This window comes from Triturus cristatus, chromosome 3_2, assembly GCF_964204655.1.
Source record: "Triturus cristatus chromosome 3_2, aTriCri1.1, whole genome shotgun sequence".
NCBI lineage: Eukaryota > Metazoa > Chordata > Amphibia > Caudata > Salamandridae > Triturus > Triturus cristatus.
Window position 1 is genome coordinate 50,242,469 of NC_140584.1, and position 27,522 is coordinate 50,269,990.

A 27,522-nucleotide genomic window follows, 5' to 3' on the forward strand; every position below is an offset into this window, starting at 1 on the left:
CTTTTGCATTTGACTCGTGAGGGACATCTAGTAACGACTAGTGGAACTGCAGCTTGATGTAATAATTTCAATGCTTTGTGAGCAAGGAGCAGAAAGCTCCGAAACGCGTTCAACAGAGGCCGAATAAAGATTATTTTTGAAGCACCCCGCGTCGCCATTCCTGTTTGTGGAAAACTTTGATTAATGTTAAGGACCTGCTCCTGGAAGGTCCAATCAGACGACGCGACTCGCATTTAAGGTGGCAGCGATTTTTTGTCTGGGAGGCAAAGAAAAGGTAGATATATATACACACACACACACGTATATTGATTGATTATGCTTAATCCTCAAGATTGCCTGCTGTAGGTGGCCCCATGAGTTTTTCCTGTGTGCCCCCTAAATATCCCTTCTAAAGACACTGAGGATACAAGTGAATGAATTAAAGCATCCCAGTTTTAGACAAGCAACAAAAAGTAAACATAAACCCCATTTTCCTTCAGTTCTTGCCATTGCCTTTGTGATCTCTTCGGCCCGGGGTCACAAAATCAGTGTCAAGGGACTCAAGGAGCATACCAGGGGCCACAGCTGCAACCACTGGCAACCCCTAAATGATGTCAATGTTTTGTTCCGGTTTTTACAAATGATGTCTTTCATATTTCCCAAACTTTGCCTGCAGCAAGAATAAATGCATGCAGTCTCCCATACCTTGCAAAACACCTATACAGTGTGCTTTTACAAATTCAAGACTGCCATAACTTGTGAATGTGGGCCTTTTTTAGAATCTGATTTCCTGTTAGGGGCTACTTTAATTGAGATGCCAGAACCTATTTTCTGTTCCAGTCCAACCCTGATTGCCTATTGCCAGAAATCCCACCCTGTAGTGTGGGACTTTCAATGCTGGGGACACACTAACATGTGGCTATCAACTGATAGCTGTGGTCCACTCATGACCCTGAGTGGCAGTGTTGTACCCTACAAAGCTGTCTAAAAATGATGTATGCCCTTCTTAGGGAGGACTATGGTCCAACCTAGTTTTGGACCACACATTTGCAAGTGGCAGGCTAACTAATCAACAAGTAGGTTCTCAACTCTGGATTTTTCAAAGACTATCCCAGTAGAGGCATTTCTCATAGCTATCATCTTGTCCTATGTCATGAGGATGACTTTCAAAAACCCTCCCTCAGTTCCTCCCCTAAACCTCCCAGGTCGCTGCTATTGTTTGTAGGCTGCTTTAACTTGCTTGACCTAGTGGCTTTGCCAATGCTTGTTTCCCTTTTTGATGCAACCTTTTCCAACCTGCAAAGTTCTGCTCTCTGTGAAGCCATGACTGGCTGAATGTCGAGTTCATAAAGTAGGTTGGAAATGTTGCTGAACATAACAGGCACTCCCAATAATAAACCACCTTGAATGGGACAGGCGCCAACAAAGAATGTATGCATCGCCGGGGAAGTGGAGTACTGCTGAGAAGGGACTCGAAGCACAAGCAGGAGATGGTGCGGATTATGGTACGGCAATGTGTTTACTCAGAACACTTGAAGACCCCGCACTTCAATAAGCCTTATAATTGCAATGACTGCTCTCTATTAACTAAATCAACAATCACCTCCATTATGAACTAACGTTTCTAATTGACTCCATGTCATTGGGATCAATATATTCCAGTCCAGTCTTTCCTTCTAAAACCACTATAATTTAGAATATTAGTCAAGTTACCACAATTGAGATGCTTCAGTCCTACAACTCCCAGAATGCATTGGGTTGGCAAATAAAGTCAATGACTGTAACAAAGTATCGAGGAAGGCATGGAATCCACTCAATCTTTATCTAAACCCCCTTTGCACCTCTTAACAGCATCCATGTTGACAGCAACAATCTAATACATCTAAAGTGGTTACTCCTATCTTGAATAAAAACTCTTATATTGGAACCCCTAGGATAAAGCTGGATGGAAGTCAGAAATACATTGGGAAAAACAAGTACCATATTCAAAGAGATGAACATAACTGCAATTAACGTTCAATTAATTGAGGGAGAGGTGTACCAAGGTCATCTTTGGGAGGGGGAAAGCATGCTTAGCTCTGAAAATTTGGAGGTGTGAAAAACATGCAGAATGAGGACTTGTATGTAGAATAAAGGGAGAGTACCCTAATATTTGCACATTGGATGTGTGAGAAGGTCTTGTTAAGTGGCAGCCCACTATTGTTGTCATGCATCCCTCAATAGCTGCAATGCTTTGATGAACCAGAGTCACTGGAGATGAGGCTGCTGCTCCAGAAGCACCAGGGACCGTATTACACATTATCACTGTTTGCGCCCGGCGCACCTTTCAAAAGCAGGCGGCACCCGCTTGCACTTTCAATGGGGATTAGAGATCCCCTAGCAGGCAGGTGCAGTCAGTGAGTGCACCTGCCTGCAAGGGAAAGTCTGGGGGGGTCCATGGGACCCCACTTTACCCCCTGCAGAGGGCTGCTGTCAGGAGACGCACTGACAGTGTGCCACCTTTTAAATGGCGCACTGTCAGTGCACCTTCTGAGGGCTTCTTTGACTCTGCGCCCGCATCTGTAATATGGCACGGGTTCAAAGGAATTCCCTCATTTGCATAGGGCTCACCCCAATGCAAATGAGGGAACACCCTTTGTTGGTAGCGCTGGCGCTTTAAGTGCGCCAGTGCTATTGGTAATAAAGAAGGGGACGCACAAGTGTCTGCGTCCCCTTTCTAGAATACTAAAGTGCCCCGTGGGCGCAAACGCCCAATGTGCCCCCGGGGTACCATCTGTAATACGGCCCCAGATATGTTACAACTCTTCTTCAATATTCTGTCCCTTCACAATTTTTGTGAGCCTGGGGTTTACACGTCTAGACAGCGCTTTTCAAGGTCTTGCATTTTTGCCTTGGACAATGAGCCCAGCAAGAACATGGAGACTATAGATTTTAACATCATCATACGTCCTTGGGGAATATACCATTAGTGACCAGTGGATATCAGGCCTCTCAAATCAAGTGGAAACTGCAGGGCCACAAATTTGAGACTGAGAAGGCTTTACAAATTAAGAGGTGCGCGATTTGAATTGATTTACAAAGGGATAAGGATTAACATGCAAAACCACATGTTCTGCCCTAGTCAGGCTTAAGGGAAAGAGAGCATGTGCATGTACGTGCGAGGTCACACACAACTGTCAGCAGCCGCTCATTAAAGTAATTGAAATATTTATATGTTTTAGTCGCAAACCTCTCCGGGAAGAATCAAGTAGGGCTAAGTGAATTGCTAATTATGCCCGTGAAGTCGGGAGATTTTGGGGAACTTCAAACTTCCTGTACAAAGGCAAAGATCTCCTTCTTTACCCAATGGGGCATAGCTAAAATTGACCAAGTTCCATCATCCTAATGCTCGACTGAACATGGAGTGAACATCAGGCTGCAGAGGTTTGATGTGACCATGCTCCATCTCTGTTTGCCAATCTCCAGGGCGTGTCAATGTCCGCCCGGGAACTTCCTCAAATTCAGAAGTTCTCTTGGGGACCGCTGGAATCGGGACTAGGAAAAGAATCGCCACACGGCCAACACAAGGTAAAGCCTACACAGCAGCGTAACAGTTCCCACAGTCGCGTAGCGCCCATTTTTATAGCAATATTTCCGCTTATTTTATTTAAAGAAACAAAAACTGTGCAAAGCTGCAAGCCAATAGGTGCCACTTCACACAGTCATACCACCAAGAGCCTGACATTGCACCAGTACAATATGAATTATAACAAAGAGATGTGACAAACTGAGATAGGTAACTTTGGCAACCTCGTAGTGATCGTCTTAAGAATCATTTTAGCCAATTATTTGGGCATGGTAGAAAGAGGTTTGGTTAGTTGTGTTGACTGGTTTCCCTTTCAGTATATCCATAAAGGCTCAATGGCATGGTTACAATCCAGCATGCACCAGCATTGCTTTTTCAAATTTCATGTAATTTTCACTTCATTTTTTGAAATGCCTATTTGAGAGTATCCAAAATGACACGATGGAGTGCAGTAATCAAAAATGTCATGGTATGTTTTTAAGAATTGATTTGCGGTTATTTCTAGGTTTCCCTAGAGAACTTTGGGGATTTATAAATGAAGTGCAGGAAACTCATTATTGGGATTTGATGTTAATGAAAATCTTTACACAATAATGTATTATTGTTGTTGCTGTTGTTATTATTATTGTTATTACCGTGACCTCATATCGATTACATTATCCCCCCAGGTATTTACTGCACACTCCACACGAGGCAGACATTAATGATAACTGTGGAGGCAGTTCCGTTCCCTTCTTCTTTCTTACGTTCCACACTCATTCTTCCCTCCTATAATGACTTTGCTCATGACATTTTACACATAATATTTTCTTGACTACCCCACCCACAACATAGGTTTCAAGAGAGTTTCACGCCGTGACACGCAGTGACACGCACCTCACGTTTCTCATTCTTCCTAAAATGGCGTTTGCCGTGTCAAGAGTTTCTGTGCCACAAATCCATGTGCATTTACACCAATATTAAACGTAAATTTTTATGGTTTTTACCATATGACATAAATGTTGTTTTGGCCTTGATCAAGCCTACGCCTTATCAGCTAAAGGATGGGATACATTTTGGCTGATCTATTCTTGTATACAAAAGTGGGAAAGAAAAATTAATGTATGATGGAATAAGAATACGCTAAGATGTACGCTTGGGGGACGTAAGGCAGAGACAGGCGGTGTTGTCATTCTCAGAGTTACAGACAGAATTTCAGTTGGCACACACGGAGTACTATAAATATCTGCAATTGAAACACGCATTGAGTCGTCATCTTAAAGATGGGGATCAGATCCCTGACTACAGTCCATTACAGGACAGATTACTGTTGAACCGAATTCGGGAGAAGGCGTTGTCCTACACATATAAAAAAATTATAAACAACTCACCAGATATGAGAGGCGTGGGAATCTGATGTGGGCCTATTAGAGGCCGATGACTGGGGGGAAGCTGTGCAAAGTCCCAGGGAGGTGGCAATTAGGGCATGATTCAGACTAGTCCAATTGCGGATATTGCAAAGGTCCTACTGCACCAGCACACTTATGTTTAGATTAGGGCGTATTTCAGCTGAGGAGTGCCAGAGGGGGTGTACTCAGAAGGGAACATTCTTTCATATCCTGTGGGATTGCCCGGTTATACAGACATATTGGACAAAGGTGGTCCGCATCATGTCACAACTGTTGGAACAGGAAATCCCTTTGGATGCTAGATGGCATTTATTGTGTGTCTGGAGAACTGACTTGGCCCAAATATGAAAAAATCTGGTTACAGGTGGCTGCTATGGTTGCTAAAAGGATCGTTGCCGGGGCATGGGGGGGGGGGGGGGGATCCAACCGCCTAGGGTCTCTCAGTGGAAAAGAGATATGGATTGGTGTTGTGCGGCATAAAAGACAATTTATGAATGATGTCCCAAGAAATGGGAAAAAGTTTGGCAGCGATGGGAAGATTACAGGGGGATTGGGGGGGCATTGATCAGTTGGGGGAGTGAGCTCCATGATCAGGAGATTCTGACTATTAATATACGAACGGGTCTTGATTAAAAGAACGTGTACGTTAATGAAACTACATGCAACCCATTGTAAGCATATGACCATGTATGTTAAAGCTGACTATTGTTTAATAAAAAGAAGTTTTAAAAAAAAAAAAAGAATACGCTAAGATTACACACAACAATGAATGAAACTAAGACATGAACGGCAAAACTGCATGTTTTTGCAAGTTATCTTATAAAACAGCTGTTTTCAGGTATTCTACAAAGTGTGTGAAACCTTCACACATGAAAAATATAAATGTCTTTTGAATTCAATTGCTTCAGTATGGCTAACAATTTTGGGGTTTTCCATGACTCAAAATTGTTAGGTGCTAAAATCTGTTTCTAATTAGTTTCTTCGGTGCATATAATTCGGAAAAGGGCCATCTAGTAGGACAGTAGTACTGCAATCATTTCACAACAGACATCACTGGGGAGCATTGAGGAAGGGTTGTAAGGGCATATGAACAAAACCTTTATTGCAATTGCAAATGGCCGAATTTGCCGAAGTGGGCTGTTTGCGACCGTTATAAAGGTTTTTAAAATGTACAGAAGCCAAATTACGATTGGGTAATCTGTCACTTCCTGATACCGAATTACAGTGGTATATAGGAATGTTTTGCAATCAAATTACTGTCGCAAAGCCTTCATATTTTACCGGCAACTCAGAGGAGCTGGTATCCATTCGCAAATGGGAAGGGATCCCCATGGGACCCCTTCCCCTTTGTGAGTGTTGATTCAAATATTTTTTAAGAGGAGGCGGTGAGCCAAAGGACCACTGCTGGCTCTTGGAAAATAAAACTGTAATGCTTAATTTTAGTTTTTAAAACGCATTACGGTTTCATTTAAGGAAAATAGGCTGCAGTAAAAGAAATGTTTTATTGAAAAGCAATCACAGACATGGTGGTCTGCTGACCCCAGCAGGCCATTATCCCTGTGATGGCTGCTATTCCCAATGGGTTGCAAACTGCGACCTACCTCATTATTATTGAGGTAAGTCGATTTACGACCCACTAGGAATCACTAAATGAAACTCAAAGAGTTTCACACATTAGGCAGAGCGATTTGCTAATTGCGATTGGCAGAGAATCACAATTAGGATATCGATATCCCTAAAATCTGTACATATAGCCCTAAACCCTAAATGCTTTCCAAACTAATAAACCTGGCTTGTTCGTATAATTTAGGAGGCAAATTGTGCGGTATTGCATTCTTTTATCCCCATACATATCATAATGTCCACATTCTTAACAGTTTTTCTTCTCTTGGCCCCTCCTCTGCCATCAGCTGCTTTCCCACCATCTCTTCTTTCTTATTTCACAATATCTCTCACTTGTATTTCACTTCAGCCCTTGTTGACCTCCATCTGGTTTTACTTTTCACCCTGAATTTCCTATTTTTCCTCAGTTCCTATTTCCCAACCATCTGCCACTCACTTGGGCCCTAGTCATTTTAATTTTGGTCCCTCCGGTCTATTTGATCCATATTGCCCTCCATTCCAATCCTAGGTGGTTGACCTGTGTTCAGTTGTTTATTCTATCTCTCTGACACTATGCCTTCCCTTACAATGAGTTAATCACGTCCTGTCCCACTTTTCCATTTTCGTACAGTTACGTCTTGCACACAGTCTGCCAGTTCCATTCATACAGTCTAATTTATGCTTCTTCCACGCCAATGTCCCTTTCCTTTTTATCATCTTGATCCTAGCAGTCCTTTCACCTACTCTTTCTGAATCATTCTCTCATGTCCTCCTTCAAACATGCATCCTCTTTTCATCTATTCCATCTTCCTTCCCCTTCCATTCCTCAGTCAGCCCCAGTGCTTAATTTGAGTCAGTGGTTTCTGGTGCTCGGCACGGCACTAATTGTTTTTTTCTGGTGCTAGCACTGGAACTTAATTGTCATCACCACTCTTATGACACTCTGCCACATGGTGGCGCTGCTCATCTAATTTAGACATTAGCAGAGCAACTGATATTTATGAATACGGTATACATTAAGAAATACTAATAGCCGCCTCCCCAGCCATTCTTTTAGCTTTGGGGACTTGGAATAATCTGAACTCTTCACTTGCAGGCAAGAGAGATGGTTAGTAGTTGTTTTGGTATCTTCATTGGCAGCAATAATGGGGCAGTGGGTGGTGCAAGCTGCAGTGGCCTCCTGGTCAGGGCCCTAGCACTTATTATTTTACATATTAAGCACTGGTCAGCCCGCTACCCATCTCTAACCTACTTCTCTCAATCTCCTACTCTCCTAAGCTTCTCCACCAGAATTCTATCATATCCCCTTCTTCCTATCCTCCAATTACTCTGCCTAACTGATACTACTCTTTTCACTCATCCCCTGTCATCAACCCATATCTATGCCCCCGGCCCGCTTTCTGCCTCCACCTTTCCTTAACTCTCACTTATCACCTTCTCAGCTGATCTGTCCATCTTTCTCTCCCATCTTTTACATTTTACTTTCTTTCAGGTCATCCAACTCTGACTCACGTTTTTCGACACACCTTCACTCTTCCGCCTTCCTTTATCCTTCAAGGCCTCAATAATCACATTTTCATATAATTCTATCCTCAGCCTTCCTTCCATCATGCCTTAACCCTTCTCAATTAATATACTATATTGTTTATGTGATCATATTTTTCCATTCCCCTGGTTACAGATTTCAATTTCCTTAACTACCTTCCCTTTTGGTCACTTCAATGCACTTCTTTTTTCTGTACTCGGTAAAATCTTCCTGTCTGAAACGCTGCCCGTTTACCAATCCCCAACAATGCTTAATTTGTAAAAAGAAAAGTGCTAGGGCCCTTGTTAGGAGGCTATTGTAGCTTGCACCATCCATTGCCCCTGCCAGCGCTGAAATACCACCACAACTCTGAACTATAACACTCCTAAATGTGTTACAAGTTAGACTATACCAGGCCCCTCAAGATATAAGAATGACTTGGGCAACGGGTATTAGTATTTTTCATGTATATTGAAATAATAAACATCTGTTGTTGTGTTCATCCCTAAAGTAGACCGACTGCGCCACCATGTGGCAGACTGCCATAAGTGCCAGTGATGACAACTAAAGTGCTACAGCTAAGCACCGGAAACCAACCGCTCAAATTAAGCAGTGCCACACTACCTCAATGGTTGGCTTTTCATCCAATCACCTGTTCCATCACTCCACTCGCCTACATTTTCAATCAAGCTCTCTATATTTAATTCCCACCTTTTGCTCTACCTCCACCAATAACCTTCTTTTTCCTCGAACCCTCAGTTTCGCCCAACGTTTCTTTACTTTTAATCTGCTTTTAGACTGTCACCCTCCTTTGCCTTATTCTTCACTTTATTCTCCTAGGTCTCCTCACCTGTTTCACTTCTCTTTCATTCCTTCATTTTGACTCTTCCGGACTTTCACAGACTTGGAAGCAGAGCACCGGTTTCCACTGTTACTTTGTAGTAGCGCTTAGGTGCGATTAGCTGATCCCTGAGTAGGCGGTGGGCGAAACAAGGTCCAAGAGAGGGATGTGTCGATGCCTGCTCTTCATTCTTTATGGAGATAAAGAAGCCCTCGTGCTGCTGATCCAGGCAGACAACAGAGAGTGGATGTGCTCATCCAGGAGATGCAATGGCCGAGGCCTCACAAACAGAAAATGCAGGTGCATGGAAATTACAAATGCCTTTCTGAGTTCCACTGGAAAGTGTCAAGCCTTCAAAGGCCCGAGATTCTGACCCTAGAGAAGAACATTGGAACGAATTTGACCTGGTTATTGGGGTGATAATTTGATTAGCGTGTTTCAACCAATGCCAAGCGATCTGGCAGGGCAATAGATCAATCCTTGCTGAAAGTAAGTCTCTGCGGCACAAAAAGAAAACCTCGCAGAATGCAAGATGGAAAGAGTGCAGCAAGCCAGGGCTTGCTTTGGTCTGGAGCACACACAAAAAATCAGAAGTAAGATGGAATATCTATTGTTACTGCTGCAAACTAGGACAGGGTGCAAACGATACTAGGGTATGGGTACCAGATTGGGACAAACTAGCAGTCTACACGTAATGGGACGCTTTTTGCGATGCTCCAGAGGCACAAACTACAAAATCATATTATGAGGTCACACAAAGCCACTTTGTGTGGCTTTAAATGGCCTCAAACATCTGGAGAAAGGCAAGGCAGCGCAGATGACTGCGTTGACTTACTTAGCGCTAGGGAGGCATTCTATGGGCATTGCGATGGGTGTTTCCGAACAATACCCATGCATTTTGATGCTTCCCCAGATTTACAAAACCATGTAAATCTAGGATTCTGCCAAAAACGTACGTCTCACCAGGGGAGGCGCAACGAGGAAAACTAACTTTATTTCTCCTCATTTTTTCCACTTTCCATTTCTGCTGCATTCTGCAGCACGCATAGAAAGAGGAAAAAGCCTCCCAGGATTCTCTTTGTGCAGGTAGGTGCTCCTTCCTGCACAAAAACAATCCTGCCGATATTACAGGCACCCTTGCATGATAGTGCACGGGTGCATGCGTTGGCACCTGGCTGCCGAAACAGCGCTAGCGCAGGGGGAAAGGACAGGAATGTACCAAATTGCATAAGGACCATATTGGATAAATAGGGTGCATTTCTGCCCTTTCACTTTGACATAGGGCTGTGCAGCAAGGTGGCTTGTTGCACTGCCCTATGCTAAATCCACATAACTGAGGCCCATAATTCGTACATAGTGTTTTTTTAATTTTGTTATTTGACTCGGACAACAGTGGCAGGGTGGGGCTGGGGGGCAATATGAACGATGAAAGGACGGAGGGTGGGTGGGGAAAAGGAAAACAAGCAAATGCAGACATGGAAGGGTGGGAGGGAGTAGACGGACAGGGGAGAAACACAGGACAGAACCAGCTACAAAAGATGCACTCTGTAGACTGCTTCAACAAAAGAAAAATCAGCTTACAATAGCAGGAGTGGTGGAGGGACACAAGCACTTAGGCCATGCTCCAGAGGAGGGCCATGTGCAAGAGGAGGAATTGGGGATCGCAGTGCTGACCAGCAGGAAGCAAGCAATGTAGAGTGACTATGAATCCAAACCATGGTAAATAATGGGCGCCCTCCAAGTAAACAAAATGTTTTGAAGAGACACCACATGCGCTGTCTGGGCGAAGCCTAAAAAAGGATTTCTTGTGATTCTACATGGGGTAAACATTTTCTTTCAATCTGTAGAATTTGGGCTTCATATTTGAACAATAAGCTCATGATAGGGTGAGAGACATGTTTCCTGCACAGCAGAATAGAATCATTTAATGGTGTTACGTTTACTGTGCTGAATACCACAACTGGCCTCAAGCAGGTTGAAACAGAAAACAAATGCAGGGCAACAAGGACAGTGAAACTATAGACTGGTGTGTGAAAACAAAGCTCAATCAAAATGCAGACTAAAAATGGTCAAAGAAAATAAATTTAGATACATCTAAGTAGGCCTCTAATCTTGTTCTCCTGCATATGTAATGACAGTGTTAAATATGTCACATGCAGTGCTAGCAAGCTTTAGAAATGGGAGTATTGACCCTCATTATCACACTTTCCCTTTGCTACGTCATGGCGAGTTATGGCAGCCAGGAAGCCATTTTGTTGTTGGCGCTTTCATTTCCAATGGTCTGGCGTTGACAGGAGGTGTGCTGCCTTTTATTGCACCTCAGTGTGTGACGACAGAGTGGCAGCTCTGCCCCTGGCTGTGAGTAATGAGTTCATGCTGATTTCCAGAGCTCACATCGAAATTTACAAAGAACGCACAGTAAGTGCTGCACGACAGCAATAATTATAATCAGCCCTGGCAGAGTCATTCAGGCGAGGTGGACTGGAGGAAAGTAGCGACAGCTTCAGGGAACAATTATATAATCCCTGAGAAAAGGAAAAATCTTCATTAGAAAAACTTGGGTTGCAACGTTTCTGTTTTAACACCCTTGAAAAAAACGTTCTATCACTGCGAAGCACACCACTTCAGAATCTGGAGCGACTGGCGCAGACATTTGCACACGGTTAATGGTCATTGCAGGCAACTGGGCCTGTGCATTATATGCAAAATTTTCTACCAAGCAAAATTTTACAAAATTTCATGAAAATGACATTGCTGAGACACTTTGTGACAGATATACAGCACATTTTACCAGTCCTAAACTGCCCATCGGGCTGTTTGTGACAGGTAAAATGCATTTTCCTATGTATCAACCCTATTTTTTGACTCGGTAACCGATTACTGACTTGGAAAATAGAATTTGTGAGTTGCTATTAGGAAGGGGCATGTAAAGGGCGTCCCTTCCTAATAGCGAGTCCAATAGCATGCATCAATGTTTTGCATCCGGAATGCAGTCGCAAAACATTCGCAGATTACTGCCAATTTCAAATTGGTGGCAAGTCATTCACAAACGTGAAGGGGTCCCCTTCGGTTTTGTGAATGGGGCGCCCACATTTTTTTTTAGAGCAGGCAGTGGTCCCAAGAAAATGAATGATTTTCATTTCTGAAATGCATGCTGTATTTTTTTTTTTTTTTTTTAAAGCAGCTTTATTTTAAAAGCAGTCACAGACATGGAGGGCTGTTGACCCCAGAAGGAAACCATCCGTGTGAGTGCTGGCCATTCCCAATGGGTCGCAAATTGTGACCTGCCTCATGGATTTTGATGAGGCAGGTCCCTTGCGACCCATTTGGGAATGGCAAACAGTTTCTGAAACATTGTTGTGCATCAGGTTTTGTGACTCACAAATTGTCAGTCGCTAAAAATCACAATATGTGAGTCGCAAACCCTGACGGTTGTACATGTGGCCCCTTTTCTATAAGAGCCTGTGGACAGTAAAGGGGAGCTCATCTGTACATGGCATGTTGTCACTGGAACAAACTCCCTTCTGTACATGGCCTGGTGTCAGAGGGAAACCACGTGTGCAACAGCTCCCTTGTCACTGAGGAAACTCATTTTGTACAGAGTTTGTTGTTACTTCTAGTTCTTCTTGCTGTCCCTGAAACAGGTCAGATACATAAAAGCCTAAAACCACCACGCAGTGAAAAAGAGCCTGATAAAAACGGATCAAGTAGGTTGTGAGGGGGAGAAAGTAAGAGACAGTTGAAAGCTGGACGCTCACCAGGGCTAGACAATCATTGATGCAGCAGAAGCAGTGGTACCAGAGTCCAGGCATGCAACTGTATTATTGCTCCCCATTATGGCTTTCACTACCCTAGTGGGGTGGAACAGGGCATTTTCATTGCTTATGTTTGAGTCTATGACAGTATTACTTAGACCATGTAGCTTCAAGAATTTAGTATAAGAAAGGAATTAAGGTGTTTGATTGGTCAGGATATAGGTCTATTTATTGAGCACTTGGGAGGCCTCAGTCCTGAGACACCAAGTGAATAATGCACGTTGACCCCTTAGTATTGGGATATCCGTGTAGAGTGACAGGCGGAGTAGGTGCACATGGTGTGGGTTCATGATACCCCTGCACAGGGATAGCTCTGAATGGTGCAGATCAGAATAGGTGTGCATTCTGGGCGTTGTAGTCTTTGTACTCCTTGTTTGAACCATTTGGATCAACCCTCTGCAAGGCAATGATGTGTAAAGGAAAATCCCAGGAATGGAAAAACGGCATCAGATGATGCTGCAGTTTTCGGTGGTCCCGGTATCACCTGAGCTTTAAGAATACCGCCAAAGTGGGCGGTAAGTGTTTGGTATAAACACACAGGTGGAGAAAAATTCCGCCTTTCAAACCTACTATACTCAATCATATACGGCTCCACATCTAGATGTGCTAGATGCTACTACTCGCTTCCTTGCAGAGGTAGAACTCCCAGTCATTTCAGATTCTGACTTCCAGGACCTGAAGGCTCCGCTTACACTGGTAGAAATAAAAATGGCAATTAAGGCACTAGCTCGGAATAAAACGCCGGGCTCAGATGGGCTCCCTATTGAATATTCTTCAACCTTTTCGACTGCACTGCTCCCTAAACTCACAGCTTTACACCACCTCGCTTGCTGAGGGTACACTACCCCCTACAACTGGAGAGGCAAAGGTCACCTCTTTGCTGAAGCATGACAAGGATCCCCTTGAGCTTACATCCTATAGGCCTCTGTCCATTCTTAATACTGAATATAAAATACTCAGCAAACTCCTGGCACCATGGCTTCTTCCCTTTCTCTCCCAACTCATAGATATAGATCAGTGTGGATTTGTTCTCAAACGTAGCACCTCTTTAAACATTTGTCGATTCCATGCTATACTACATGCGACTAAGGCACAGGTCCCGCGTGCTGGGTGTCTATTCCTGGATATACGCCAAGCCTTTGATACTCTGAGTTGGTCTTATATGCTGGCGGTCTTGACCAAGTTCGGCCTACCCCCGGAATATTGTAACTGGATATAATTACTCTATACTACTCCTACGGCCTGTGCAAAAACTGGATCGATTGTATCGCCAGCGTATTATATTTTTTGAGGGACGCAACAGGGTTGCCCCCTGTCACCTTTGCTGTCCGTCTTGGCGCTCAAGCCTCTAGACCAATATCTCCGGCAGAATATGTTCCCCTATTGTTGTGTGCAGATTTAGATTCCGTATATAGGTTTCCCGATTTATGCCCTTATATAGGTACAATTCACATTGCCCTTATTTGGTCATTGAAATCCGGCCATTAATTAGACATTGTCCGCACAAACCAAATACAAGCATGGCCACCTAAATCCGTCCATCCACGTCACAACGAATTCTTGGAAAACCAGACCCTTAAGCCTTTAGGAATTTCCCTCAGCTTGAATATTGATTTCTCCAAGAACTCATTAAGTATGCATGAACATCTATTCCTTAGGGGTTCATTCATGACGTTCCTCTGCCTGACTTTTACGTCAATACTGGCATTCCTAGACACCTTCAAGGTATAAATATACCAGCACTTGCCCTGGCAATTTGTGGTTCCCGGAGGATTGGATCCAACCCAGACTACGCAGTTCGCCACGGCAAGTTCGGAAGGAGATCGAGTTCCAGCCTGATGCACTGACCTGATGCTGCCATCCTCCTCGCAGAGAATCCACCTCCAGTGCTCCCTGACGTCCCTTGCGGGGGGTTAGACTATCGAGTCCAGAAAAGAGATTCCAACCTCTCTCATTCTAAGGTATGGAGCTGACTAGAACTTAGAGAAACTTTCGGTAACTCTCGGCTAAACTAAAATACAGCTAGCTATACTTTAGAAATGGCTCCTACTTCAAACCTCGTACTGCACTTAGGTTAGGTACACTGGGGTAGAACAATTTAGAAGCATCAGATGAGTATCACATTTTAGCTTATGTTATTTATGTATGTATTTTGATTAATAGATGTCATAGCTACAAACCATGCTATTGCATTATTATTTTATCGTACTGCTAACCTCGTACATATTGTACTTTGCAGTCTGTCTTACGATTGTAGCAATTCATATCTCTTGCATGAGAAATAAGACTGTTCGATAAACCCTTTTATTGAAACGCCCTTCTCTCTATTTCTGTGCAACTCTGTAGAAACGAAGCATGCACGATTGACTGTTGAGTGAAACTGTTATCTATTGTTTCCACGATTCTGAGACTGTTCCGATTCTAAAAAGGAAACAAAGTTGTCATGTTTATGCGGTTGTCAGAGACTAATCCCTTCTTGTATATTCAAGAAGTTTCTAGTGACCTCTGAGTGAGTTAGCTGGCACACACAAGTAATTAAGTTTAATATACTCGATAGAGACATACTGACCTTAGTCCTATGTCAAATCTATAGTGTATGTTATTCCAATGCGCACAGACTATCAGGGATATAGGAACTACACTACACTATGGCATTCCCATACTGGGTACAATTCACTCTGTCCCTTAACGCAGATGACATGTTATTGTATTTCCGGGACTTGGATGTGAACATGCATGCGGTAGCGGATGTGGTTTCAAAATTTGGTGGGTTATCTGGATTGCACCTTAATGCCTCTAAATCCATAGCATATTCCTTTCATAATATGTATGCTGCCCCCTTCTTGGAATTTGGTCAATTGCGGTTTAGAGTAGAACCAGTAACCTTGAAATATTTAGGGATCTACGTATACCGAACCACCGTCGACACAATAGCTGGAAATGTAGTCCGGACCGCCAACTCCCTTCGGTCCCAAATCTCCTTCTGGAATACTTTACTGCTCACAGTAGCGGCCCATCTAGCGGTATCCTAAATGGTGATGTTGCCCAGGCTCCTTTATCAGTTTGTCAATCTTCCGGTTATTCTTCCAGCATGGATATTTAAAACACTAGACACCTTATTAATCTCCTTACTTTGGGGTTCGAGTAGACACAGACTGGCACTAGCCAAGATGCGGCTTCCCAGCACGGCAGGCGGGGGAGCGCCCGATTTTAAAGCATATTGCATAGCTGGGCAACTGCAATGGCTGGCATATTGACTAGTGGGCCATAATCTTTTGGAGATAGCGTACTCTCTGGACCAACTAGGGCATAGTACCTTACAGACGTTGCTGTGCCCAGGGGCAGACAAATTGCGGAACCCTCCCTTTCTTCTACATATAGCGCTTCATTACTGGAAACTGGCACATAAATATGCGAAAATATCCTTCCCATATGCCCCGAATATCCCACTCTGTGGCTTACCCACAATGCGTGGACTTATAAGAAGGACACAGATCCGTGTTTGGACACAGCTAGAGCTTGAGACAGTTGGAGGATTTTTTCAAGATGGCAAACTGATGCCACATGAAGAGTTTGCACGCACTAATGCAGTACCAGACACTCTTTTCCTTACTCATGCCATTATTACACACTATATCCGCAAATACTGGCTGGTAAACCAGAGAGAGCCTTCCACCTTCCATCTATTGAAATCCCTTCACATAATGGGGCATGGGCGTCACCTTGTTGGGTGGTTGTACCGTGGGCTGAGAGAACATTTGAATATCCCGTTTGGATCTCTCCGATAGAAATGGGAAACAGTACAATCACGAGGCTTAGAAGATAAGGAATGGACCCAGATATTAGAACATCCTAGAAAGGTATCTCGTAATTGCCGGCTGAAAGTAATACAATTATTTATTGTACATAGAGCCTACCTCACCCCGAAAACGCTACATAAAATGTATACAGCTGCCTCCCCGACCTGCCCCAGATGCCCAGCTCCAGAAGCTGACTTTATTCATATGTTGTGGTCCTGCCCAGCACTGCATGAGTTTTGGAGTGAGATCATACAGAATGTGTCTGCCTTAACAGAACGCACTCCCTGGGACAATGTAGAGGCAAGTCTATTGGGCCTTCTCCCACTCCCAAAAAAATCAAAGCTGCTGCGCCGCTTCATAGGCTTGGCCCGGAGGATTGCCAAATGGTTGATTACACAGAGCTGGAAATCTCGCATGCCACCACGTATAGGTCACTGGAGGGAAGAGGTCATCTGTTGGGCCACTGCAGAGAGGGAGGCTCTACAACGGGAAGAATACAATGGATTACGAAAACGTCCAATATCCTTAGACTGGGCTCAATCGATACAACTGTTTAAGACAGATGTGGAGGACGTCGCAGTGGACTCACAACCCCCACAAACGAATAGCGAAGCAGATAATAGATGCCCTTTCATATAACACCTGAGGTGTTGGTAGATGTACTCTGAATGGATGGCCAGCTCCCCCCTCCTTCCCCTTTAGCCCCTTGCATCTTTATTGTCTCCCCCATCCCCTTACTCCCTATCACAATCGGATATATTTACCACCTGGTACCTTTATCGGGATAAAAGATAGTCACTACACTGCGGCAATTGGCTTGGTTTGTTTTGTTTTGTTTTTGTGTTGGGTTGGATTTGCAGGGGCGGGATAACGTAAGTGGGTTGCATTGGGTTCTTAATAAATATTTGCCTTAGTCACGATATTTATAATGCATGATTATAATGAAAAAGTATTATTCTTGTTTGAATATTATGATTATGTACATTATTATTTGAATATCTTATGTAAAAGATTATGTGTCATGCTACATATGTAATATGAATCTCGTACTCGTGAGAACCATCTAGTTTGGAGAAATGCTATAAGGTTGTTAAACTGCACCTGCCAAAACTCAATAAAGTTTCTGTTAAAAAAAAAAAGTATCTGGTATAAACCAAAATAGAGCGTCTTTGTGATTAACTTTAATCTTTTTAAGTTGCAATGTGATAACTGTATAATTGTATTGTGGTTATGTAGTAACACGTTTTATTTTTAACTGCCTCACTATGGAGAACTTACAGAATCTGGCATGGGTCTGGCCCTCCGTGACCTACACTGGACACTCCTGTATAACCTCACGCTAACATTTACGTTCCAGTATCGTTGGATGGATTGAGTATGCAGTGAACCTCAGACACCAAAATAAATACATAATTTGAACCCATTTTGACCTATGTTGGACATGTGAGACCTTCGGGTATAAGAGCACCTAATGAAACCCTAAACATTACATTACATAGGACTCTAGCTTTAGTCGTCCATCGAATAAAACTCCCCCAAATGGAGGTTGGTGAAGGTGGAAAAGAAGTAAGGCAAGTTCTGCCACTCACCGCTGCCTGCCCCAGAGACCCTTCCCCTTTGGATGGAAAGCCTCCTCTGGAGTTTGTGACATCTGGCTAGTTGTGTGAAATGTGCCATTTTGGCGCAGATGCTCGCGGCAGGCCTCGTCGTGCTCCTGTTTGTAAAGGGTTGCTTAGCACCGCAGGCCCGAGGGCGGGAGGTGGTAGGAGAGCAAGACAGGAATAGTCCACCATTGTTAGGGCACATTACTTGAGTTTGAGAGGCTAAATTACTGTCGGCTTTGACATTTTAATGGCCAAATTAAATTGCAGCCGCCATAGAGATGAAATGTCAGTCACCTCATTAGAAACCAACAGGTTCAAATAAACACAAATGTAAAATGGAAATTAGCCGCAGCTATTAACGAATGCTGAGTGCAGTGGGGATTCGCTCAGTGGAGTCCGGGATGAATTGTGTCTCACCCTATAAAGTGACAAATTTAGCATGAGCAAAAGTTGTCTCAGCCACGTGACCCAGATCACTCACTATAGTCAGTCAATTGACGGTTGCCTATCCTTACAGGAGGGAGTCGCGCCGCTTTCTGCTGTGAATGAGAGTGAAGGACCCTGGAGTCCTCTACTGAACAAGAGGAAGCAATGAGAGCAGGAGAGATCGGCTGTGTCACACCGAGTCCGATCAAGTGAGGGGTCAAGCGAGTGACTAACATCACTTTCCATGAAAGGAGAGGGTAGTGGCTTAGTGAGTCAGGTCAACCATGTGACAAAGAGCATTGTTCCTTGAAGGAGTTCATAATGTGAAATAGTTAACTTTGAGGGAGGTGTCAATCATGTGCCAAAGATCACTTTTCATGAGAAAGGTCTGTACTGTGATTTAGTGGGGACCAGCAGCTTCCCCAACAATAAAGTTAAACAAAAATCAGGATTAAACAAAGCAGGCTTTGACAAAGCAAAAGGGCTGGGCGCCAACAACAGACCTATTAACGTTGTCAAAGTTTGTAAGAGGAGGGATGCGCGACGATGAGATGGCTTAGCCTCGCAGCACAGGCCAGAATCTGCAGAGAGAGCAACAGCTCTAATATGCAGTGGTACACCACAGCTCATCAGTTACTGTGTACACAGGGATCCATCATTGGTAAATTTAGAAACACTTATTCATCACTTGCAGAGATGCCAATTATGTAACCTCTATAGGAACCATGGACAGGACGAGATACATGGTGTACGTCCATGGACTCCCAAGTGAGGTCATATTGTGCTATAAGGGCACTGTGACTAGGGTGCATAGATATACATTGTGTGGTTGAAAACACAGGTCTAATTTTTGGGTAAATACAATTATATAATGTAATATTTTATGTCAGAAAGATCTCCACATATAGCCTATGAAAGAGCAACTAGCTTTGACAATGTCTTTTCGCCGTGTTGTACAGCAGCGTGGCTGTTGTGCCGCAATGGCTAACAGTAAAAGAAAAAGCTCTATAATGCCGGAACTGGACACTAAAAAAAAAGTGCTCTGACATGGCCAGCGCTGGCTGCGTCATAGTGCTTTCTTTTTTTTTCTTATGGCAGGTGGGGGGCAACACAGACAACGGGAGAGTGAGGTGGCAGAGAAGAGGTAACAATGACAATGGGAGGGTGGGAGGTTACAGGGAAAAGGCAACACAGACAGCAGGAGGGTGAGGGACAGGAAGGAATAAGCAACACAGCCAATTGGAGGGTGCGAGGGAAGAAGCAACACAGTCAACTGGTGGATGGGAGTGTGTCACCGGGAAGAAGCAACACAGACAATGAAGAGGGTGTGTGGTGGGAGGGAAGAAGCAACACCAACAGTAGGTGGTGGAGAATCGGAGGGTAGAAGCAACAAGGATGACTGCGCTAGCTAGAAATGAAAATAGTACCTCAATCACTGTGCCAGCAGCAGAAGGACTCTAATCAAGATGACGCAATCAGTACTTGGTCAATGCTCCAGATGAAAGAAAAGAAAGTGAAGGTGGTATGTGCTGCCCAATTAGGAGACAACAAATGAAAGTGACAATCAAACCCACAAATGGTAAGCAATGAGTGAGCTCCAAGCCCCTTTCAGAAAACAATATCCCTTGCATGCGAGAGCACGCACTGTCACAGGAGAGACCAATGAAGGCATCAACAAAGTCCATAGGCCTTGCCTTCACAAGCTGGTGTGATGGTTTGTATTTTTTATTGCACGCATGTGATGCAAAAAGAAAAAGAAAAAAAGAAAATATGTTGTCACCTAAACGTGGCCTAATTATGCTTGCAATACAAATTTTAGATTAGAAAAACATTCATTGAGCCATGTGTTTTACTAGTGATGTTTTTTTCCAAAATGATAAACCTTTTAGCTGTGCCATGTATTTTATTATTATTATTCGTGAGAGACAAGAATATTTCTCCAATCACCTAGTCAATTACACAAACTGGTGCAGCTAAAATGTTACACTTGTTACAATGTCACCTAAACACTTTAGAACATACACTTTAAAATGGAATAAAAATTGTACTTAAAGTCAATAATAAAACATCAGTGAGAACACACTTTACCTTGAAGAGAAAGGAACTATTTTTAAGTGGAGGTGAACTGTGTGCACAGGCTTTGTCACTCCAATAGAAAGAAACCAATGGGTAAAGTCGGCTGATCTACTGCCCCATGCTTTATGTTCTGGTAGGGAAGCATAATGTGAGTTACAATTTAATAGACCAATTTAGGAATCTCGTTGATCAAAGGCTCCTCTGTGTATGTGATTTATATATGATGTTGCGGGAAAATCAGAGGTCTGGTAAGACAGCTAAAGCTCTCTCAAAGGCCAGACCTACAAAAGGTAGTGAACATCTGCCGACACCCTGGTGTATTAGGAGGGAAACAGGAGTCAATCATGTTGCACATAATATCACTATGCGGAAGAGTCTTTCCTTTAACCCCTTCGATGCTCATGACGGAACGGTTCCGTCATGAGCATCGGTTGGGCTGTGCTCATGACGGAACCGTTCCGTCATGAGGACAGCCCCCGGGGGAAGCGCTGGCGCTCCCCCCCTTGTGCCTCGATCTTGCCCCCCTTTACGGGGGTGGCAGCGGAAGAGCTTCCGCTGCCACCCCCGACCCCCCCCGAGCCCCCCCACGCTTTCTGATGACGTCAGCGCGCACAGCGCGCGCCGGCGTCATCAGGAAGCGTTGGACGCGCTGGAATCCATTTCTTCCAGCGCGTCCGAGGGGAGCAGAGGTAGGTGTTTGGCGTCTGGTGGGGGCCGCGGCGGTGAAATCTCTAGTATTGAGGCATCGGGGGAGAGGAAAGAGTATTTCCTCTCCCCCGATGTCTCAATACAGGGCATTCCTGCTCCACGATCGCGCACAGCGTCGCGATCGTGGAGTAGGGATGCCCCACTAGACACCAGGGATTTTGTATTTGGAGTTTGGGAAGCGACCCCTTAGGCAAGGGTCGCTTCCTTGGGCACGAAACTTTGGCAAAGTCTTTTCTGCCCCCCCTGGGGGCAGATCGGCCCGCTTTCTGCGCGTTTCTGCCCCCAGGGGGGGCAGAAAAGCCCACTAGTCACCAGGGATGTTGTTTTTACTATGTAGGAAGCGACCCCTTGGGCAAGGGTCGCTTCCTTGGGGGCAAATTTTGTGGAAGTCTTTTCTGCCCCCCCTGGGGGCAGATCGGTCCGCTTTCTGCGCGTTTCTGCCCCCAGGGGGGGCAGAAAAGCCCACTAGACACCAGGGATATTGTTTATGCTATGTAGGAAGCGACCCCTTAGGCAAGGGTCGCTTCCTTGGGGGGCCAAATAATTTGAAGACTTTTCTGCCCCCCCTGGGGGCAGATCGGTCTTCTTTCTGCCCGTTTCTCCCCCTAGGGGGGGCAGAAAAGCCCACTAGACACCAGGGATGTCTATTTCGTTATGTAGGAAGCGACCCCTTGGGCAAGGGTCGCTTCCTAGGGTGGTAAAGTGATTAGGAGACTTTTCTGCCCCCCCTGGGGGCAGATCGGTCGTCTTTCTGCCCGTTTCTGCCCCCAGGGGGGGCAGAAAAGCCCACTAGACACCAGGGATGTCTTTTTCTTTATGTAGGAAGCGACCCCTTGGGCAAGGGTCGCTTCCTTTGCGGCCTAATTTTTTAGAATACTTTTCTGCCCCCCCCTGGGGGCAGATTGGTCGTCTTTCTGTCCGTTTCTGCTCTTTGGGGGGGGGCAGAAAAGCCCACTAGACACCAGGGATATAAATATTATTGTAGGAAGCGACCCCTTGGGCAAGGGTCGCTTCCTTGGGCCCCTAAATGTTTTGAAGACTTTTCTGCCCCCTCTGTGGGCAGATCGGTTTTATTTTTTTGCCGTTTCTGCTCCCATTGGAGGCAGAAAAGCCCACTAGACACCAGGGAATTAGTTCAATTAGAAATAGAAGTGACCCCTCGCTTCCAGGGTGCAATTTGTTATATGTATTTGGCTCACCTGCCCCGGGACTGAATAGCCTTTTTTTTCCTGCTGTTTTCTGCCTGACCTGGCACACAAACCGATTGACCATTTGGGTAGTGACATGGCATGTTATAATGTTTATTGTTATATGTTTTGTGATTTCCAATTGTAATGTTTTTTTTGTTTACTTTTTTGTTCTAGGTGAAGGCTTTTCTTCTGTTCACGGTGACGTTTTGGTTCTGGTGGTTTTGCTGTTTGTGTAGTTTGGTAAGAGACTGTTTTTTTGTACAATGCAAATGTGTTTGATTTCTCTGCCTGTTTTTTTTTGCAAATGGTGTAATAATAGCAGTATGTTTGGTTTTTGAGTTTCAAAAACTTTTTGCATTGGTGCATGATGTGTATTTTGTTGTCTTGTGAGTAATTTGTTTTTTTTTCTTCTTTCTAGTTTGATATCGTTGGTCTTTGCTGTGTCACTGCAGAGTTTGTTTCTGGTGAGTGTAGCTGTCTCTTTTGATTTTGGATTGTATAGTTTTTGAGTACATTGATCTTATTGATATAAGGTACACATTTCTTTACTTACTTGGTTTGCACATTGTTGGTTGTTGTTGACTTGTTTGTGCAGTCTTCCATCTTAGTAGGTATAATGGCTAGCCGCAGGATGACTGCTCAGCAGGTTGTTGGTTTGCTGTTTGAGTCTTCCTCTGATATTGGGTCAGAGACTGACTCTGCTTCTGAGGGAGAGGGGGCAGGGGACGATTCTGGCAGTGAGTTTTCTCTCCGTATGGGGTCATCGGATGATGAAGATACTCTTAGCGCGGATGAAGTGCCTGTGTTAGAGGAGGAGACTGATGTGCCGATAGTGCGGCAAGAGGCATCTGGGCTGCAGCCTGCGGCTGCAAGGCTTCCCGTTGGTGTAGTGCGGCAAGAGACATCTGGGCTGCAGGCTGGGACTGCAAGGCTTCCCGTTGGTGTAGTGCGGCAAGAGGCATCTGGGCTGCAGGCTGGGGCTGCAAGCCTTTCCGTTGGTGTAGTGCGGCAAGAGACATCTGGGCTGCAGGCTGGGGCTGCAAGTCTTCCCGTTGAAAGTGATGACCTCTGGGTTGCCCCTGGCATGGTGCAGCCGGAATTTCCTGAGTTTACTGGTGTTCCAGGGTCTAGAGTGAATACCGAGAACTTTTTGCCTGTAAATTTTTTTCAGTTGTTTATGGACGATGTGTTTTTGGCAGAGATTGTTGAGCAGACTAATTTGTATGCCGAACAGTTTTTGAGGGACAACAGTGCCAGTCTTAAGCCACACTCTAGAGCTACCCGGTGGACTCCCACAAATGTTGAAGAGATGAAGAAGTTCTTGGGTTTAACTTTTTTGATGGGCTTGCTAAGGAAGCCATCATTGGCTTCATATTGGTCTAGCAGTCCCTTGATGGCAACGTCTATTTTTCCGGCAGTCATGAGTCGTGACAGGTATTTGCTTCTGCTTCGGATGATGCACTTTGTAGATAATGGTTTAGCGTTGCCACGAGATCACCCTGATTGTGACCGTCTTTTTAAGATTAGGCCTGTCCTTGATCACTTTGTTGATCGATTTTCTGAGATTTATGCCCCTGGTAGAGAAATTGCAGTGGATGAGTCTTTGGTGTTGTTCAAGGGCCGCTTGGTTTTTAGGCAATACATTCCTAGTAAGAGGGCACGCTATGGAATAAAGCTGTATATGCTGTGTGACAGTAGGACTGGATATGTCTCTAATTTCAGGGTGTACACCGGTAAGGAATCTAGGTTTAACCTCCCTGGTTGTCCGTCCACTTTTGGAGTGACTGAGAAAATTGTTTGGGAACTTGGAAGAGGATTTTTTAACAAAGGCCACCATTTATATGTAGATAACTTCTACACTGGTGTACGGTTGTTCAGGGAATTGGCCAAAGTTGACACTTTTGCTTGTGGCACAGTCCGCTGTAACCGTAAAGGTTTTCCGAAAGAACTTGTTTGTCAAAAGCTTGTGCGGGGACAGTGCAGTGCGTTGCGTTGCCAGGAGCTTCTTGCTGTGAAGTTTACAGACAGGAGAGATGTCTACATGCTGACTTCCATCCATGATGAAAGCACTGCACCTGTGACTGTTTGGGGTCAGGTCGCTGAAGCGCGCAAACCTGTATGTGTTTTAGACTATAATAGGTTCATGGGTGGTGTTGACAGAGTAGATCAGAGGTTGGAACCTTACACTGCTCTTCGTAAGGCTTACATTTGGTACAAGAAGTTGGCTATCAATCTTTTCCACTTGGCAATGTTTAATGCTTTTGTTGTGTTCCAGGATTCTTGCCCTGAGTCAAAGATGACTTTTGTTAAGTTTCAGGAGTCTGTAATAGGCAGCCTTGTTGTAGTGGAACAGGCAAGTGTTCCTAGAGTTGGACTGGTGGAGGATGTTGCTAGATTGAAAGAACGCCACTTTCCAGATCACATTCCTCCCACACCCGCAAAAGATTTTCCCAGTAGGAGATGTAGAGTCTGTTGGCGAAGAGGTTTGCGGAAGGAGAGTCGTATGTACTGCCCCGATTGTCCCTCTCATCCTGCACTGTGTCTCTCTGCTTGTTTTAGAGCGTACCACACGCGAAAAAATTTTTGGGAGGATTCTTGAGTGGTAAAGTGAACTGGCTGGTCTGTATTCTTTGGATAATTTGATTCTGTTTCAATGTTGGTGTTAGTGCAATGTATTTAGTTGCTGATTTTCTGTTAGAAGATTTGTATCTATTTGCAATTTGTTTGTGTTTTTATTTTTTTCTAAAAAAATCCAAAATGTGATGGCGGTGTGTGTAGGCTTGCGCTTGGCTGTTGGTGTGTGTGGACTGGCACTTGGTTGGTGGTGTGCGTGGAATGGTGCTTGGCTGACGGTGTGCGTGGACTGGCGGTGTGCATGGACTGGCGGTGTGCGTGGACTGGTGCGTGGCTGGTGGTGTGCGTGGAATGGTGCTTGGCTGGCGGTGTGCGTGGCTGGTGGTGTGCGTGGAATGGTGCTTGGCTGGCGGTGTGCGTGGAATGGTGCTTGGCTGGTGGTGTGCGTGGAATGGTGCTTGGCTGGCGCTGTGCGTGGACTGGTACTTGGCTGGCAGTGTGTGTGGACTGGTGGTGTGTGCGGACTGGTGTTTGGCTGGTGGTGTCCGTGGACTGGAGCTTGGCTGGTGGTGTCCGTGGACTGGAGCTTGTCTGGTGGTGTGTGTGGACTGGAGCTTGGCTGGCGGTGTGCGTGGAATGGTGCTTGTCTGGTGGTGTCCGTGGACTGGAGCTTGGCTGGCGGTGTAGGTGGATTGGCGATTGGCTGCCGGTGTGCCTGGACTGGCGATTGGATGGCGGTGTGCCTGGACTGGCGCTTGGCTAGCGGTGTGCGTGGACTGGCGTTTGGCTAGCGGTGTGTGTCGACCGGTGCTTGGCTGGCTGTGTGTGAGTAGTGACTTTCTGCTGGTCACTACACACACTGCTAGCTGAGTGCCACTCCACGCAATCCTTCAGCCTGTGTAGTTGCTGTGTCTGGATTGTGGGCGTGTGAAAGTGATGGGCCCTTGAATGGCGCTGTGTGCCGGTGTGAGTTTTGTTATGTGATGGGCCCGCGGCTGGCGGTGTGAATGGTTTTGTATGTCTCACACGTATGAAAGGTGTATGAATGGCCTGTAAAGAGGTTGGTGCCTTGTCGTGGCTTTACAGCTCACGAGCTGTGAGTCAATGGTTCAGTTTCTTGCCCTTTCAATTATTACCAGTGCATTTCATTTTTTGTGAAATCACTTGGTAATACAATTTTATCTACTGAACCATCAGTCACCCTCGTGCCAAATCCAACCAGTATGTGCGTGTGCTTGCGGGTTAGATGACTGTGCAGTAATATTTGTCTTTCTGAAGCAGGGTGTACCTTGTCCCTTTTTGGTGATTTTTGTACTGTGTTGCTTTTGTACCTGGTGGTGCGAATGGTCTTGTTTGTATCACGTATGAAAGGTGTGTGAATGGCCTGTAAAGCGGTTGGTGCCTTGACGTGGCTTTACAGCTCACGAGCTGCAAGTCATTGGTTTGGTTTTTTGTGAATTTAATTATTGACAGTGCATTTCATTTTTGTGAAATCTCTTGTTAATAAAATTTAATACACTGAACCATGACTTGCCCTCGTGCCAAATCCAACCAGTATGTGTGTGTGTTTGAGGAATAGATGGTTGTGCAGGAATCTTTGTTTTTTGTTTCTCTGCCAAGGTACACTTTCCATGTAAGAATAACCCACCAACTGTAGATATTGTCGAAAACCTTTGGGAGTTCATGGTGATGTCTCTCTAGTGATTTGAAAAATATTTTTTATCCCCATTGTCCTGTAAACCTCAAATTGTCTGCCACATTTTCTTTGCAGTATTATTCCTAAATTCTCACGCTGTAGTAACAATTGGTAATCTGGTTATGCAAGGGGGGTTACTTTTGTTTTTTGCCCAGGGCTCGGCGGCCATCTAGGGAAACCTTTCCAACCCACGCATTTCTGAAAAGTAGACACTCGGCGGCTTCCAGGGAGGTATGGCTTGCGTGGATCCCCCAACGTTTCCTTACCTAGAATCCCCTGCAAACCTCAATTTTTGCCCAAAAAATCACTTTTTTCACACATTTTGGGGTGGGAAAGTAGTGGCATCACCGGGCTCACACAAATTTACCACCACCCAGCGTTCCCCCAGGTCTCCCGGTAAAAATGGTGCCTCAGTTGTGTGGGAGGCCCAAGTACCCGCGGCAGGCAAGGGCCCCAAAGGTAGTGAGGCCACCTCAAGATGGCCTATCGCCAAACCACCTGGTTTTGCAAGGGGGGTCACTTTGGTTTTTGGCCCGGTGCGCGGCGGCCATCTAGGGAAACCTACCAAACCCAGGCATTTTTGAAAACTAGACACCCGGCGGCTTCCAGGGAGGTATGGCTTGCGTGGATCCCCCAACGTTTCCTTACCCAGAATCCCCTGCAAACCTCAATTTTTGCTCAAAAAATCACTTTTTTCACACATTTTGGGGTGGGAAAGTAGTGGCATCACCGG

The 27,522-nt window shown here is 44.9% G+C and overlaps 1 protein-coding gene across 1 annotated transcript in view; it reads left to right on the top strand.

Moving 5' to 3' along the window:
• Positions 1-22,600: 22,600 nt before the first annotated feature.
• LOC146856784 (uncharacterized) overlaps positions 22,601-27,522 on the top strand; it is a 50,359-nt gene continuing 45,437 nt past the window's right edge. The window contains exons 1-2 of the mRNA XM_085646992.1: positions 22,601-22,759; positions 22,938-24,585. Of these exons, the coding sequence (XP_085503118.1) occupies positions 23,136-24,585 (1,450 nt within the window). The 5' untranslated portion in view covers positions 22,601-22,759; positions 22,938-23,135. The remainder of the gene's footprint in view (positions 22,760-22,937; positions 24,586-27,522) is intronic.